This window comes from Asparagus officinalis, chromosome 1, assembly GCF_001876935.1.
Source record: "Asparagus officinalis chromosome 1, Aspof.V1, whole genome shotgun sequence".
Classification (NCBI taxonomy): domain Eukaryota; kingdom Viridiplantae; phylum Streptophyta; class Magnoliopsida; order Asparagales; family Asparagaceae; genus Asparagus; species Asparagus officinalis.
Window position 1 is genome coordinate 109911230 of NC_033794.1, and position 17319 is coordinate 109928548.

Sequence of the window (17319 nt, forward strand, 5' to 3'; positions counted from 1 at the left end):
CTTCGGGCCAAAGTGATGAATCCTCGGACCACGCCAACACTTTACATTAAACACGAAGATGAGTCACTCAACCGGCTGTCGACATGTGTAAAGTGCGATCTGATCAGCCGATTGGACCAACCCGGTCAAATTACTAATATGCTATCAATCCTCTATAAATAGTGGACAATCTCCACTATTTTAAGATACACAATTGTATGCTACATAACACGCTGAAACTAGATTTTGCATATTTATTCAATCAGTGGCTAACTGATATGGTGTCAAACGGTTCGGTTTTATCCGAACCGATCCGCATCCATATTTGAACAGATGCGGATATGATAAGCTATTTTTATAACCGCGTGGATACGGTTTCGGATACGGATCTGGTTTTGATTTTTTTGGATACGGATCCAGATACGGATATGAGTGTAAGATTCGATTGCGAATACGAATATCCGCAATTTAATTAACATAAGAATTCGGGTCCATTTTTATATCCAAACCCATAACCGCTAACCAACCCAAAACCCAAGTAAAAAAAAGGCAAAATTTCAACATAGGTCCTTAATGTTATAGTCCTATTTTATTTGGGTCCTTAACGTTTTAAACTCATCAATACGAGTCTCTAACATTTACACCATTAGCAATTTTGAGCCTTTTTGAAAATTTCTATTAACTTTTGATGACGCGGCGGGGACTATTTGGTCATTTTAGGTATATTGCTGACTTGACTTTATTCTCTCTCTCTCTCTCTCTCTCTCTCCCTCTCTCTCTCTCTCTCTTTCTTAACCCCTCAACCCTCCGTACTCTCCCATTTATCAGTAGCTTGGGTTGACCGATCCCCCACCACCTTCGACCTTCGGTGCCCAAATTGAAGAAAAAACCCTTTGTACTTAAAACCTTAATTTGCACAAAACTTCTTTTTCTCCACTCCTCCTTCTCCTATTGCTCAATGGATTAGAACCAAAGACTCTTTTAAATCTCAACCCCTAGAATCCTTTTTATGAACCCTAATTTTCATTTTTCCAAATTAAAATGAGTTTATGCTCCAGTTTAGACAACAAACCCCTTTGTCATTGTGGGAGAAGAGCTGCAGTCAGAATGCCAAAGAAGGAACAAAGCAAAGGTTGGAATTTTTTTGGGTGTTCGATGAAGTCAGAGGTGGTTGCAACTATTTTAGATGGATTCATTCGAAAAGTGCACTAGAGAATGAAAGCGAAAAGTCTAGTTTAGTTGGCGAGAGCTCAAGAAATGCTTCATTTCATGAAGAGAGGATGTCTAATGCAGTCAAAAAAATTGAAAAATTGAAGAAGAAGATGGCGACGCAGAAAGATGTGGAGAATAAATTAGGATTTAGATTGAATTTAGCTATTTGTGCATTAGGTATTAGCATTGGCATTATTGTGGATTGTTGAGTTACTATAAATGCTATAGATGCACTCATTGATGTTGTTGTTTTTGTAAAAAAATCATTGTTATTTATAATCTTAGTGTTTTATTAGTATGGTTGTATCTCTGATCATGTTGTGAGGATGAGTTTGATGTACTCAATGTTAATATGCTCTTATATTTATCTACTGTTGTTGTAATGAGGAACTTGATGTACTCAATTGGCGAGAGCTCAAGAAATGCTTCATTTCATGAAGAGAGGATGTCTAATGCAGTCAAAAAAATTGAAAAATTGAAGAAGAAGATGGCGACGCAGAAAGATGTGGAGAATAAATTAGGATTTAGATTGAATTTAGCTATTTGTGCATTAGGTATTAGCATTGGCATTATTGTTGGATTGTTGAGTTACTATAAATGCTATAGATGCACTCATTGATGTTGTTGTTTTTGTAAAAAAATCATTGTTATTTATAATCTTAGTGTTTTATTAGTATGGTTGTATCTCTGATCATGTTGTGAGGATGAGTTTGATGTACTCAATGTTAATATGCTCTTATATTTATCTACTGTTGTTGTAATGAGGAACTTGATGTACTTAATGAAGCAACATTGATGTTAAAAGGAGGAAAAAAAGAGTATTACAACGCTTGGAGTTCACAAGCATTAAGCAAAATACACCAAATAGTGATGAAAATAAATGAAGAACCTGAACAAATCTATCGCAAACAAATAACTTCAAAGAAAGTACATCTAATGCAAACAAATACATCGAACACATATTGTACTTTGCATTAAATCTCCTTGTTTGCATTCACATCTAAAATCCACATACACCAAGTTGTTAAATATCATCTAATATAGAATATACTTACATCGGAAGCAACCAAATTTTTCAAAAAAATAAAATGCACTTTGCATTTAATCTCCAGTTTGCATTCAAGTAGTTTGCACATGCAACTTAAAATCCAAAGCATATTTGCCATAATCACACTCCAGATTGTTAAGTATCATTTAGACAAATATATGCCACAATAGCACATCCCAAAATTTATGGCAATATAACATAAAAAATTTGATAATAGCACACAAAAAGACAAAAGCAACCACAATTTACATAAGATTATTGTGTGGCACGTGTTGGTCCAGCTTCGCGAGACTTCCTACTTGTAGACTGTTGTGTCAAGCATACCCTCATCCTTAATCTTGGACCTGCATTAACCTAGCATATAGACCAAAGCATCTTTAAGGTGAGCAATTATGATAAAATTATATAAAAAATTATATAAAGCATCTAATATATGCAGTTGCTCCCGATTTAGATCTAGATTGAACTCCAGATTGAGATTGATCCCTTCTCTTTGGTATAAGATCACACTACATGGAATAAAATACAATTGTACTCATTTTTAGGTTTGTCATTTTAGGTTTGTAAACTGAATCAAGATGAGACTACTTGTAGGCAATAAAAATTGCCTTTAAATCCTTATCAGAGAAGTTCAGAACAAAACTGCTAAAACCTCGTCCGAAATAGCAAAAAGGGAAAAAACACTGATAAAAAGGGGGAAAACGCAGATATCTCCCAAACCGTAAGGAATTTGGCGAAACGGAGGAAGCGAACCAAAGCCTTTGGCTTGGTTCGGATGGCTCCGTCTCGTCGAGATAGACGATTTTCATATATAATTCGTCCAATTCCGATATACGGTTTGAAAGTTACGGCCTATTCTTCGATCCATGCTCAGGAGCTCGCCTGCAGCTCGAATTTCGCCTGCACGATCAAGACCCAAGTCTGCCTGCACATCCGAGCTCGCCTGCAGACCCAGCTCGCCTGCAAGCTCGCCTACAGACCCAAGTCTGCCTGCAGTCCCAAGCTCGCCTGCAGACTCAGCTCGCCTACAGACCCAAGTCTGCCTGCAGTCCTAAGCTCGCCTGCAGACCCAAGCTGCAGACTCGCCAGCTCACTGTCAACTGCCCACTTAGAGTATGAGAACAGTTACATCAGTGGTCAAATCCCACAAATCAAGAAAGAAAGCATGACGCTCCTCACCTAGCAAGAATAGGACGGCTGTCAGGACCCCCTAAGTGGTCACATCCCACAGCTCTTAGGGGTCACATCCCACAGCTAGGGCGGCTGACAGGACCCCCTAAGTGGTCACATCCCACAGCTAGGGCGGCTGACAGGACCCCCTAAGTGGTCACATCCCACAGCTAGGACGGCTGGCTCCCTCACCTCTATTAGTGGTCAAATCCCACGAATCAAGGGATGACCCATACCATCCCTTGCCTATTAAAACCCATCTTCAGCCAGCATGAAGAGGGGATTGGCTGCTGCTTACTCGGCTAGCTAATCTTCCAAAGGTTGAACCTTAGCTTTTGCAAAAGGCTCCCTCATTGGAAGAGACTTGTCGAAACTCTCCGACTTGAGGCTCTCGGGTAGACTCGAACCCACTTACATCAGACCTTCTACCGAGAACTGAAGCTCCGGCAGCAACTTCGATCGGATCGTCCAAGAGAAGCAGACTCGGCACGAGCACCGAGCGAGGCATCCTATCGCTACCGAGGAACCCACATTAAACAAGGAGGGCATTCCCTCCGCTTCTGTTGTAAACATTTGATTCATTAGTTTGTAATAAGCTATTCTTATTAATACAAACGAAGTTCCTTGTTTTCGGGAGATCAAAATTTACACCTACACTACTACTGTATATGACGGAGCATAAAAATATACCTCTAAAGTTGCAAGTGCACAACCATCAAGTTACAATATAAAAATTTATGTTGTAGGAGAAAATCAAAATTGGTTCTTATGTTTTGTGTGACAATTAGAAGCGATGGATGTGATTATGAATAGATAGAGAGAGTGAGAGTGATTGTATGTAAATAAAAACAAAACGAGATTAAGAGTAGATGTGATAAAGTGTAAATGTAAACAAAACTAAGAAAAGGGAAGAAAGAAAGATGAAGGAAATAAAATCAAGAAACAAATGAGAGAAAAATCAAGAATAAAAAGGAAAATGAAGAAAGTAAAAGATGGATGATTCAATTGGAGATAGAGGAATCTAGAATTAAATCCACTAGCTAGTTTCATGTAATATCTAGAATTCCCACAAGGATTAGTTCCACATCTTCAGAAAAAGGGCAATTTCCTAGAGGGTTCTAGCCTCAAGGCAAATCAAAGAAAAGAAAAATAAATAAAAATAAAAACTAATCATAAGAGGGTTCTAGCCTCAAGGCGAATAGTGTAAGAAAAAAAGTCTAAACTATAAAATAAATTGTAAAAATCTAAACTACAAAATAAATTATAAAAATCTAAACTACAAAATAAATGTAAGAATTTAAAGCAAGGAAGTAAAGACATGAAAATAAATCTACTCTACAAGCATGAAAATAAATTCAAGACAAGAGGGTTCTAGCATCTTGGCTATTTAAATAAGAAAATAAAACAAAAGATAAATTTATTAATAAATAGAAAATTTACATCCCAAGAGGGTTCTAGCCTCAAGGTGATAACAAACATTCATCTTGATCTTCATCTTCATCTCATCTTCATCTTCAAAATCAAACAAAGAGAAGAAAAAAAATACGAAGAGGTGAAAATATTATTTTATTAATTACAACAAAAAGTTACAATTTGGAAGGTTTCTCAATTAAGAGTACCCACCTCACCAAAAGGAGTTTTTACAAAACATTTCACACTTGAACCCTTTACTCTCTAACCCTATTTATAGTGTATTATAACAACTATCAACCATTGGATTAAACTTGATCCCCAAATTAATCAATTTCAACCTTTAATCCGTAACAGTAAACTTGGTATCGATACCGCTATCGATACAGGTATTGATACTCAGTCATTTTGTTCTTTGGCCGATCTTCTCTTATGTGTATGAGCTTGAACTTCTTGGGCTTTTTGAGAGATGAGATGTTGAGTTCTTTTGGGCTTTTATTCATTAACTTGCAATTAAAATAAAACATGTTTATTAGTGACATTTTTATTTAAATCAAATAGATAATAAGGGTATAAAAATATAATAAATATGTGATTATCAATATATATTTTGACTATATATATTTCAGATTTATCATTTGAAAAATAGCTTTGGGTTTCAAGTTTTATCAGTTTCAGATTTTGTTAATTATAATTTAAATAACATAGCTCAAATTCAATATAAATGAAATGGTTAATACCTACAGTTGCTCGTTGTTGTTTGTTTGTATCCCTCCTTGGTGCTTTTTTCCTTGCCGCATTATCAGCTTCTATCCTCTCACCTTTGCATGTCATCGCATTGTGTCCAACTCTTCCACACTTTCGACATTTTGCTGGTGTGTTCCTCTTGCTAAGCTTTGCACCACATTTTCCAATTCTCTACTCATCTGGCTCTAATCTCATAATTTCCTCGGTCTTCCTCCCACCCTCTTATACACAGGGGGGGGTTAGATCCTTTAACTCTGCTTCAAGTCATTGATCTGCCCCCCTAATGGCATGTACTATTGGCTTCTAACAGGCTATGTAGGCCTCTTTGCTATAATACTTATGAACATATTGTTCAGGGTTCCACCCTAGCAAGCATCATGACAGCTACTGAATGACAACACAGAATCCCTGAAATATCTCATTTTATGCCGCTACAAGTCTTCTCTGTAAGGTTCACAACATATTGAGCTTCAATGCAATGAGGTCCAGATGAAACTTGGTAATATTGAGTCCCACACCAAATTGGGCACCATTTTGTATTTTCCTTTTTCTCTTTGTTTAGCTTTTTTTTGAATCACTGGACAAATTGGTCTTTTGAACGTCAACATCTTTTGTCTATTTTCAATAAACATTTGTTGTTCTTATCATCTCTAACATTGTGATGATTGGTTTAGACTGTGCTTCAGTTATAGTAGACTTGAAGCTCTCTGACATGTTGTTTAATAATACATCACATTTAGAATATGGGCTAAATGCAGACTTGACCATGTTCTAGGATCTTTCTCCCAGGCCTTGGAATCTAAAGCCTTCATTTCATCCATTTCTTTCATCCAAGCTCCAATGTAAGTAGCTCTAGTTGTGTTCCATAATTTATCTTTCAACTACATGCTTGGAAATTACTTTCTAAAATTGTTGTAGAGATGTCTGCCACAGTGACGATGATTGACTTGTACTGGAAAGTCTGTTAAACACTTTTCAAGCCCCTACGTTAACAATACAAGAAGTAGTAGTGTGTGCAACATAAATGACATGAAATTTACAAGGGAAGTTTATTTGGATCTTTCCTATGTTTTCGATATTCAACCAGCAATCCTATGACCAAGTTTGATGAGAAACTGTTGGATTGTTACTAAAAGTTCAACATGCACAAAATGGAACAGTAACAAAACCATAGCCTTTTTGTTGACAAGTTATTAGCTAATATATTAGCTAATGTACAATAAAATTAAAGTACAGTAAGATGGCATTTATATCAATCTAACTACTCAAATAAGTTACAAAAGTTAAAGGTAAGCATACCTTTTGTTGATCAGATATAAAGGTCCATCCTTTATCTTCAATTGAACCGATATCATCAAACAAGCTTTTTAAAAACCATGACCAACTATCATGACACTCCAAGTCAACCACTGCTATTGCAATAACAAATATTCTGTCATTTGGATCCTTAGAAACCGCAGCCAACAGTTGACCTCCATGCACCCCTTTAAGATGACATCCATCGAGACCAATTATTGGTCTACAAGCTGCCATAAAACCATTCGTCCATGCGCTGATAGAATAATATAGTCTCTCAAATCTTGGAAATAACACTCTGCTTGGACCAATCACATCTAACTCATTTTGTGTAACACACTTTATATAGCACATGCTTCCAATGTTGGTCTCTCTAACTTCGAGCAAATATTAGGGCAAGACTTTGAATTGAGCATCAATAGCCCCTTCAACAATCATTTCTGTCTACTTCTTGGCTCTATACACTTTTTGTTTTGAAAGATTGAGGTTCCATTTTTAGAGTCTTCACCCATTGGGAGGCCAACCAACTGTCGCTTGCTCTCTTGTTATCATGCACCATAGAGCATGGGTGGTATTGATGATAAGTTTTCACTTGAAAAGCATCGGTGTTGTTGTAAGGAGATGCATATATCTTCCACTCATAATCCTTTCCTGTACGAATCATCTTTACCCTCTGCTTGTCAATTTTGTCAAACTTAAAGCTATGAAAATTATGCACAAAATAGTCAATAAGAACCTTCTTGAGGAATTGTCTACTTTTAAAAAATAAACCAAGTGTAGACTTTATATTCTTAGGATCATATGGTTCTTTGAATTCAGGAAAAGAAGTCATACCACTAGGATGCTCATCATTTTTGTCATTAGTGAATGGTAACCCCTCATCATCAGTATGAGACCCTTCCCAAGCATCATCCTATTATGTACCATCTGTGCTCTGGTCCTCATCCTCTTTTTTAACCCTAGTAGCAGTTGTCCCTTCAAATTCTTCGCTACTGCTGCTATCAGAATCACTGTCATCGAAGCTTATGCCAATAGCACTGTCATTTCCACTATCCTCACTATCACGAACACCATCAACAGCCCCTTCATCCTGTTCTGACCCAACAACATCATCATCCAGTAGGTGCTCAACATAGATTGACACTATATTATTATTATTACGAGCAATCATCATCTTCATCTCCATTGCACCAAAATCATTTGTCAGAATCTCTAAGCTCTGTTCAAAAGTGCTAAAACTAGACTTTGAGTACCATATAGCACTGAAAGGATTATTAGACAATAGTTTTTTCACAAAACCTTCAATATAAAAAAACCCAATTTTATCATACTCCGCATTATCAAAATAATCTATAGAATCCCCACTGTTTCTCGAATCTGGAGGTGGCGTGAGAAAACCACCATGACGCATATGAATACTGAAAGTAGAGCTCATTCTAAATACACCTAGTAGATCAACATCAACCTTAAAAAAAAAATTCTCACAAGACTAAACGTACCGCGCTCGTCTCCTTAGTTTGCTCGAATTAGGTGGGAAAGAGAAGGAGTAGTGCTGATCATGACAAACCCCTTTCAATTCCTCTGCATCGTCTTCATTCCCAGCATATTTCACGAAGCCCCGTGCTCGGATCACTTCAAATGTTCAAGCCGTCGTAGAAATTGGGTAGATGTAGAATAGAGGAGTATTGGGTCGACTTCCAAATTTGAACTTAGCAGTGATTTGGAAGGGGATTGGGGAGGGTTTAGTTGAGAGAAAGGGATAGAAAAGAAAAAGAATGAGAAAGTAAAAAGAAAAAAATGATATTCTTTTTATTGTTTGGTCAGAAAGAATATTGTAATGAAAGTTAGAAGAAAAATTATATGAAAGACATATTCTCTTGTTTGGTTACCTTTCTGAGAAAAAGTGGAAAAAAATTATCACACCATAATTTTAATTCGTATTTTTTGTAATTAGATTTAGATTTTAAATAATTTACAAAAAATAATTAACAAGCAAAAACACAATCACAATTCCACTAATTAAAGAACAATATTTCTCACACATAATATTAACAAGCAGAAGCACAACCACAATTCCACTAATTAAAGAACAACATTTCTCACACATAATATTTGTAGAAAGAAAGGTCAATGAAAGAACCAAAATAAATCTAAAATAAATGTCATGATATTTCTAATATAAAGTATAATCCATTTCTAGTCACGAAGTCTATTACAATCAATTTCATATAGAAAATCTTAACTAACAAAATCTATTACAATCAATTTCATATAGAAGATCTTAACCAACAAAGTTTATTACAATCAATTTCATATAGAAAAGCTAAACCAGAGAGAGAGAGAGAGAGAGAGAGAGAGAGAGAGAGATGCTGAAGTCCTTGGTTTTTGGCTTTAGTGAGCCCATCAAAACATCAATTTCACATCCTTCGTTCCCTGAAATTAATTTAAAAAAATTCCAATAAGTAGAATATAAACATCAAAAAACTATAAAATAAAGTCTTAACATTCTTTTAGAAGCAAAATGAAACTATCACTCGTCGTATCATGGTTCTTTTCTTAAGACTAATCATCATAAATGATGGAAGTGACTAATCATCGTAATGTAAGTTTGCCCCCCTAAACATGTGGCTTTGTGTTCTAATCTTGTGAAATTTACTAAATACTTCCAAATGGAGAGATAACTTGAAGGCATGCTTATTGTAAATCTGTATATAAATCAAAACTAGAAAAAATTCCATACATACACAAAAAGAAAAGATGCATATATTGGTGATATAAGTAACTTTGTACATGGAACAGACTTAAATGATAAGAGCTATAATATCATACTCAATAAACATTAAATTACAAACAATAAGGTGATGTACTTATTACTATCAAACAATGCAAGTTCAAACTCAAAGACAATCCTCCCATCATGAAAAGGTAAACACTAGAGGGCCCTTCAACTTTTGAAAGACAGGAAGGCTTTTATATTAGGCAAATGAATGTTAGTAAATTTTTATTTCATTATACCTTAAACTTAAGAACTAGGTGGTAAAATGCGAACATGTAATTAGAGTGTAAATTAAATTACCTCATAGTACCGATACTAAGATTGTGTGATGCCCATCCAAGCTTAATCTCCAACCACCTTTTCCTTCATTGAATTGGTAACCCAATAAAGTTCCTCCCTCGAGCCGCATCCTTAATAAGATAGTCGTAGGCTACAAGCTGTGCGTCCTCATTGAGCCCTTCAACTTTTGAAAGCTCCTCAAATATCTCTCCTTCTGTGTAAAAACGAGGACTAGTCTTCAGGTCATTTACATGAGCTAGGATAAGTAACATTGAATGCATGTGGTCTAAACTAATAGGATAAGTAACATTGAAGTTACATGAGCTAGCCAAAATATATCATTTTTGATATTAAGACATGCATAGATATTCCATATACTACAATGTGACATATATATCGTGGGCTTTGGATGTGATTCATGCACTCAAATCTGTGTCGTGTGCATATACAATTTGTATTGCTAAATATACATATTTGTTGATCAAAATGGAAAGACTCTGAATCCATGTAAGTAGTACACAGACTCTACCCAATTCCATGCAAAGGTCGAGCTTTTAGACACAATACAGAACCATCCATACAGGCCAGGTCCAGGCCGGGGATTAACATCCTTATGGACATTTATTATATGCATACTTATAGGTTTAAAAAGATACTAAATGAGTACGCAAACACTTGCTGCAAATGCAATGATAGGAAAGTTTGACAGCACCGACAAAAGAAAATGTGACAGATTATGGTGTGTATAAGAGAATGTGATAAATTATTTCCAGTACCTATAAGCAGAGATCAAGTGTTGTACCAGACATGTCAACTTTTCCATCCAAGAAAGATCAACTAGTTAGAAAAGCTTGTGAAATCCAATTTATCTATAATGACACCATCAAGCAATGGTTTATTCAGTACCAAGCTACCAGACAGACCCTTCTTTGATAATCTATTACAAGGTGGGATAACGGCATATATTTCAATCCCCAGGATAAGTCACCAATAAAAAGTAATTATTTGAGAGCAAGAAAGTATCCAGTGAGGGTATGGTCTATAGCAAAATTTTGAACATACCTTATATAGTTAAATAGTCCAAATAATGATAAAATTATAATGATAAACTCTTATTGCAATACACGTAAAAGCTAACGCACCTCACTGTTAAGTTAAACAATACAAAAATAAATCTGATACTATGCTGCAAAGTTTGATTTTTAAGGAATCTGCTGATCTAATTCTTTCCTTTTTCGCCCTTTTCTGATTCGATTCAGTCCCCTCCTTCATTGGATCTTAATTTATTAGCCAGTGGTCTCTCTGTTTGTTTTCCCCTTCAATTCGTTGATGTGATCAACTTCATCTCATTGTTTCATCTCATTGTTATGACATTTCCCATTCGAAAGCACAAGAATTTACTACAAGCAATCATAATCCAACTGCGAAGAAGGGGAAAGCTGAACAACAACAACAACAACAACCCATCATATACATTCTGATCGCTTTATTTAAAAGCTTATGATAATGGGTCTTAGGCTAAGAATGTATATCAAACAAGCTGAAAATTTGACATCGTATTGATAAAGCTTGAACAAAGGACCTGCTAAACATTGGTACTATGCTTAAACTAATAATATGTATTTGACATTACATGATTTTTCTACATATTTTGCAAGATTACATTTTCTTTTTTTTTTCTTTTTTTGCGGCAGTAGCGAAGCGCATAAAGCTCGTTCCATCCTCTTAACACTCATCTAAATGGATGTAAGAAAATCCTCAAATGGAGCAGCTTATTGGTTCATGTTTAAGAACATTTTACAAAAGGATACACCAAGTTGATTCATATAAGTTGTATTACGGTTTAACCTATGGTTATGCACTTATAACCCATGAAACAACAACTGCAGTAAGAACTTGTTGGACCTTAAAAGTTCTCATAACTGAAACGCAAAAATGAAATGCAAATGTAATTAGATGAGTGTATGATATGGTTCATAAAACAATTAAAACAATAAATAACAAAAATGAAATGCAAAAATATCAAGTTTTGATTAAAAAAAGTCTAAGGAGCATTTCATCAAACACTTAGAAAGTAAAAAGAAAGAGAAAGTAAAAAGAAAGGAAAAGAAAAAGAAAAGAAAATGATAATACTTTTATTGTTTGGTTAGAAAGAATATTGTAAGGAAAGTTAGAAGAAAATTCATAAGAAAGTCATTTTTTCTTGTTTGGTTACCTTTATGAGAAAAGAGGAAGAAAAATATCACAATATAATTTTAATTCATACTTTTTGGAATTAGATTCAGATTTTAAATAGTTTACAAAAAATAATTAAATTAAATTATGATTCTATCATATTTTTAAAAAATTTACAAGTTACCGAACATGTTAGCACAATCTTAACTAAGAAAATTTAGTCAAATTTACGATGACTCTAAATTTACATATAATCTTACATGGTCTTGGACTTGCAAGTTATTCATAACCTCAAGTGAAGAAAGATGATTCCGAATAAGCTCTAGACAATGATGCAATTCAAGCATAATTATTCAAAATTAGTATCATTCATATCTTAGGAAGTAACAGGTTAATAAACATGTATTAATCCGTTTCTCACACATAATATTTGCAGAACAACATTTCTCACACATAATATTTGCAGAAAGAAAGGTCAATGAAAGAACCAAAAACAAATCTAAAGTTAGAAGAAAATTCATTAATTAAAGAACAACATTTCTCACACATAATATTTGCAGAAAGAAAGGTCAATGAAAGAACCAAAACAAATCTAAAGTAAATGTCATGATATTCCTAATATAAAGTATATAATCCGTTTCTAGTCACAAAGTTTATTACAATCAATTTCATATAAAAAAAACCTTAACCAACAGAATCTATTACAATCAATTTCATATATAGAGAATCTTAACCAAATAGAGAGAGAAAAATATGCTGATGTCCTTGGTTTTTGACTTTAGTGAGCCCATCAAAACATCAATCTCGCATCCTTCATCCCTTGAAATTAATTCAAAAAATTTCAAATAAGTAGAATATAAAGGTCCAATATAGTTATAACTTAGAATTTGCTACAAATTATATCTAACACTGTAAAAAGTAAAACATAAACGAAGACGTGAGCTCCAATATAGTTATAACTTAGAAGTAAACCAACATAACTCTCTACAACAATGAAGAAAGATTCCTACACTTCTGCCTATTTGTTCTCATGTGACGATCCCACAAATCAAACCAAGATCCTTGTCTGCTCCTATTTGTTTTTGTTAATACTTAAGATTGTTCCTAGCCAGTAGCATGTACAGATACAATGATTGGGTACCTTCAACATGACATATACAGCAGATTTGCTTGCTGACGAGGGAGTTGTTGGGGATACACAACCCCCCTGATGTGATTTGGAAATAGAGATTTAGGAGAGAAGAGAGAAAATCAAACAATCTCAAACACACAAGATTTACGTGGTTCGCTTCTCAATGTGAGAAACTACGTCCACGGCCGCCGCAGGAGAAAAATTCACTATTTTTCGTCTCTTTACATCATGCCCTAATCAACCCATTTATAGACTTAAGGGTTTAACAAGTAAACAAGGAAACAGATCAAATCAGGTTAAAAAACGAATCTGGGCCAAAACCCGACTCCGGTCGACCGCAGCACCACGTGCGAAAGCTGTAAAAGCTCTCCTTCGTCGTTTTGCTTGAACTTTGCCATTGTCGATCCTGTTCCTCTTGTTCCAACTTTGTTCCTCTTCATTCTGAAGTGTAGGGCACACCTGATAGTTAGGCTTCACATATCCTAACAATCTCCCACTTGGAGACTAACTATCAACCTCTTTCAGCTCTCTCTGCGGTGACGACCTCCGTATCATCAAGTCCTGAGGCCAACTGAAGTTGAGCACAACTTCAGTTTCTCTGTAGTGACAACCTTGGTAAGCATATCGGCTGGGTTCTTGCTTCCTTGAATCTTCACAAGTTCCAACATGTCCTCGTCCAACGCTGATCTTATGAAGTGGTAGCGGACCTATATGTGTTTGGTCCTTGCATGAAAAGCGGGATTCTTTGCCAAATGAATTACGCTCTGGCTATCACAATGTAAGACACTCTTCTGTCCCAGCTCCTCCAAGAAACCCTGTAACCATATCATCTCCTTGCTTGCCTCTGTCACCGCAACATATTCAGCCTTTGTCGTTGATAAAGCAACGATTTTCTGCAACTGAGAAACCCAACTAATAGCTGTAGAGCCCAAAGTGAATACATATCCTGTAGTGCTCCTTCTCTGGTCTATCTCACCAGCATAGTCTGCATCAACAAAACCCTGCAGGACTAACTTGCCTCTTCTGAAGCATAGACAATCTTCTATAGTACCTCACAGGTATCTAAGAATCCACTTTACTGCTTCCCAGTGCTGCTCTCCTGGATCTGACATAAATCTGCTCACAGCTCCCACTACATGGGCAATGTCGGGTCTCGTGCATACCATGACGTACATAATGCTTCCAATGGCTGAAGCATATGGAACCTTAGCCATGTATTCTTTTTCTTCATCAGTCTCAGGACACTGCTCCTTAGTCAGTTTGAAGTGACTGGCTAACGGTGTGCTAACGGCCTTAGCACCACTCATCCCGAATCTCTCAAGCACCCGTCTAATGTACTCGGCCTGAGATAGCCGCAGTGTGCCCAAGAGTTTATCTCTACTGATCTTCATTCCCAATATCTGCTTCGCTGCGCCTAGATCCTTCATGTCGAACTCACTCGACAGTTGCTTCTTCAGCTTCTTGATCTCTGTCATATCTGAACCGGCTACTAGCATGTCGTCGACATATAGAAGCAAGATGATGTAACTGTTGTCGAACTCTTTGACAAAACAGCAATGATCATCATTACACCTGGAGTAACCGTTCCTGTGCATGAATCCTTCGAACTTTTTGTACCATTGCATTGGAGCTTGTTTTAGGCCGTACAAGCTCTTCTTCAATCTGCATACCATCTTCTCTTTTCCCTTCTGAGTAAATCCCTCTGGCTGCTGCATATATATCTCTTCCTCTAGATCACCGTGGAGGAAAGTTATCTTTACATCTAGCTGCTCGAGATGTAGATCTTCAGCTGCAATAATACTCAGGATTGTTCTGATGGTAGTTAGTTTGACTACTGGAGAGAAGATCTCTGTGTAATCAACTCCTTCTCTCTGCTGAAATCCTTTAACCACCAATCTGGCCTTGTATCTCTTGGAACCATCATGTTCCTTTTTGATTCTGTACACCCATTTGTTGCTCAAGGCCTTTTTCCCCGTTGGTAGCTTCGCAAGTTCCCATGTCTTGTTGGTGTTCAAGGATTTTATTTCATCTTTCATGGCAAGCTCCCACTTGCTCGCATCATCCACTCGGAGGGCCTCATCATAACTTTCTGTCTCTCCACCATCACTCAATAATAGGTAGTTGAGATGAGCTCTGGGCTGTAGTGATGGGTACTTCGGATTAAGCTTGGGGACTCTAGCTGACCGCCTCAACTCTCTGACGGGCGAAACAGGCCCTCCATCTTCATCTGCCCCCTCTGAAGTAGTCTCATCCATCAACTCTTCTTCTTCATCAGAACTAGCTTCGGGATTGCCTCCATCTGAGGCATCATCTGACTCGAAGTATGTGGGATCACGCTGTGTCGAACTAGTGGACTGAACGACATCACGGTCTTTGTAGAAGACTGTTTCATTAAAGACCATATCCCTGCTTCTGATGATTTTCTTGTTCTGCTCATCCAAGAACTTGTAGCCAAACTCATCACCGCCATAGCCAACAAAGAAACATTTTAAGGACTTAGGATCGAGTTTGCTTCTAGAGTGATCACTCAGATGTACATATGAAACACATCCAAATACTCTCAGGTGAGAAAGGTTTACCTGCTTTCTACTCCATACTTCTTCAGGTATTTTATGCTCCAAAGGCACTGATGGTCCCCGGTTGATCAAGTAGGCAGCTGTGTTGACTGCTTCTGCCCAGAATTGCTTTGGAAAACCTGCTTGTAACCGCATACTTCTGGCTCTCTCAGTCAATGTTCTGTTCATGCGTTCTGCTACGCCATTCTGCTGGGGTGTACCTGGCACTGTCCTCTCTAATCTAATGCCGCTGTCATAACAGAACTTCTTAAACTCTGAGTCTTCATACTCGCCTCCGTTGTCAGAACGAAACTTCTTGATCTTCAAACCGGTCTCGTTCTCAACCATAGCCTTCCATCTCTTGAAGACTTCAAACACTTCTGATTTGTGTTTCATGAAATAGACCCAAGTCTTCCTCGAGTGATCATCTATGAAGGTCACAAAGTATAACCTTCAGCCGGTGGATGGTACTGATGCTGGACCCCACACGTCTGTATGAACTAACTCAAGCTTCTCTTCTTTAGGGGTTCTGCCAACCCTTTTGAAGCTTATTCTCTTTTGTTTCCCAAGAATACAACTTTCACATAAGTCAATATCAGCCGATCTCAAACCTGGTAACTTCCCATTCGATTGCATAACCTTTAGGCCTTTGCTACTCATGTGACCTAGCCTCTGGTGCCACAAATTTGGGTCTTCACTGCCTTCAGCCACTGCAATGGAACCTCGTGCATCTATCGTCATGTAGAGAGATCCAGTCTTCGTACCACGGGCAACAACCATGGATCCCTTTGTAACCTTCCACGTATCACATGCGAAGGTTGATACATATCCCTCTTTCGCCAATTGTCCTATGGAAATCAGATTTTTCCTCAAGCTAGGAACATGTCTCACATCACTCAGCTTCCATGTAGACCCATTGAGCTTGATTTGCACGACTCCTTTTTTGCCAACGATATCACATGGCTGATCATCACCAAGATAGACTTTTCCTAGGTTTCCTGAAACATAGTTCTCAAATAAATCTCTATTTGAGGTAGCATGAAACGAAGCTCCTGAATCCAGCACCCACGATTCAGTTTTGCTATCCAACGAATAGATTAGGGCATCATTTGATTCTCCTGAGGCCACGTTCGCTTCAGTCCTGTTCTCCTTGTCCTTCTTGGGTTCTCGGCACTGATTCTCATAGTGGCCAAACTTGCCACAATTCCAGCAATCGATCTCCTTCTTACCCTTGCGGTTCCTAGACTTTGACCTTCCGTTCCTCGAGTTAGGTCTTCCACGACTATTTCCTCTGTTTCTGTTTCTTCCTCTTCCTCTAAGATTCAACGCCGACCCTGAATTAGAAATCCCTTCCTCTTGTCTTCTTATTTCCTCAGTCATAATCATGTCCACCACCTCTGAAAACTTCAGTTTTGATTTGCCACATGATCCGCTAATCGAGATAACGGTACCCTTCCAACTGTCGGGCAATTGACCAAGTATCAAGAGGGCTTGGATTTCATCGTCAAACTGAATATTGACCGAATTTAATTGATCTGTG

General features: G+C 37.1%; 2 protein-coding genes across 3 annotated transcripts; both read right to left on the bottom strand.

Moving 5' to 3' along the window:
- LOC109828940 lies at nt 2253-8613 on the bottom strand. Of its 2 annotated transcripts, XR_002243903.1 has the most exons (3): nt 8362-8613; nt 6866-8081; nt 2253-2593 (listed from the first exon to the last, which is right to left on the bottom strand). XR_002243903.1 is itself a non-coding variant. In XM_020395941.1 (2 exons), the coding sequence occupies exon 1, from the start codon at nt 8295-8297 to the stop codon at nt 7779-7781; it is 519 nt and encodes a 172-aa protein (XP_020251530.1). In that variant the 5' UTR covers nt 8298-8613; the 3' UTR covers nt 2253-2593; nt 6866-7778. The 2 variants fall into 2 exon arrangements, 1 of the variants encoding a protein (XP_020251530.1); XM_020395941.1 differs by having other exon boundaries at nt 6866-8613.
- LOC109839218 (uncharacterized mitochondrial protein AtMg00300-like) lies at nt 16233-16559 on the bottom strand. Its single transcript, XM_020407650.1, has one exon. It carries the CDS (start codon nt 16557-16559, stop codon nt 16233-16235), a length of 327 nt encoding a protein of 108 aa, XP_020263239.1.

What these genes read in the sequence shown, in the direction of transcription:
- LOC109828940 (XM_020395941.1), bottom strand. Translation starts at nt 8,297, where the DNA reads ATGAGCTCTACTTTCAGTATTCATATGCGTCATGGTGGTTTTCTCACG.
- LOC109839218 (XM_020407650.1), bottom strand. Translation starts at nt 16,559, where the DNA reads ATGGTTGTTGCCCGTGGTACGAAGACTGGATCTCTCTACATGACGATA.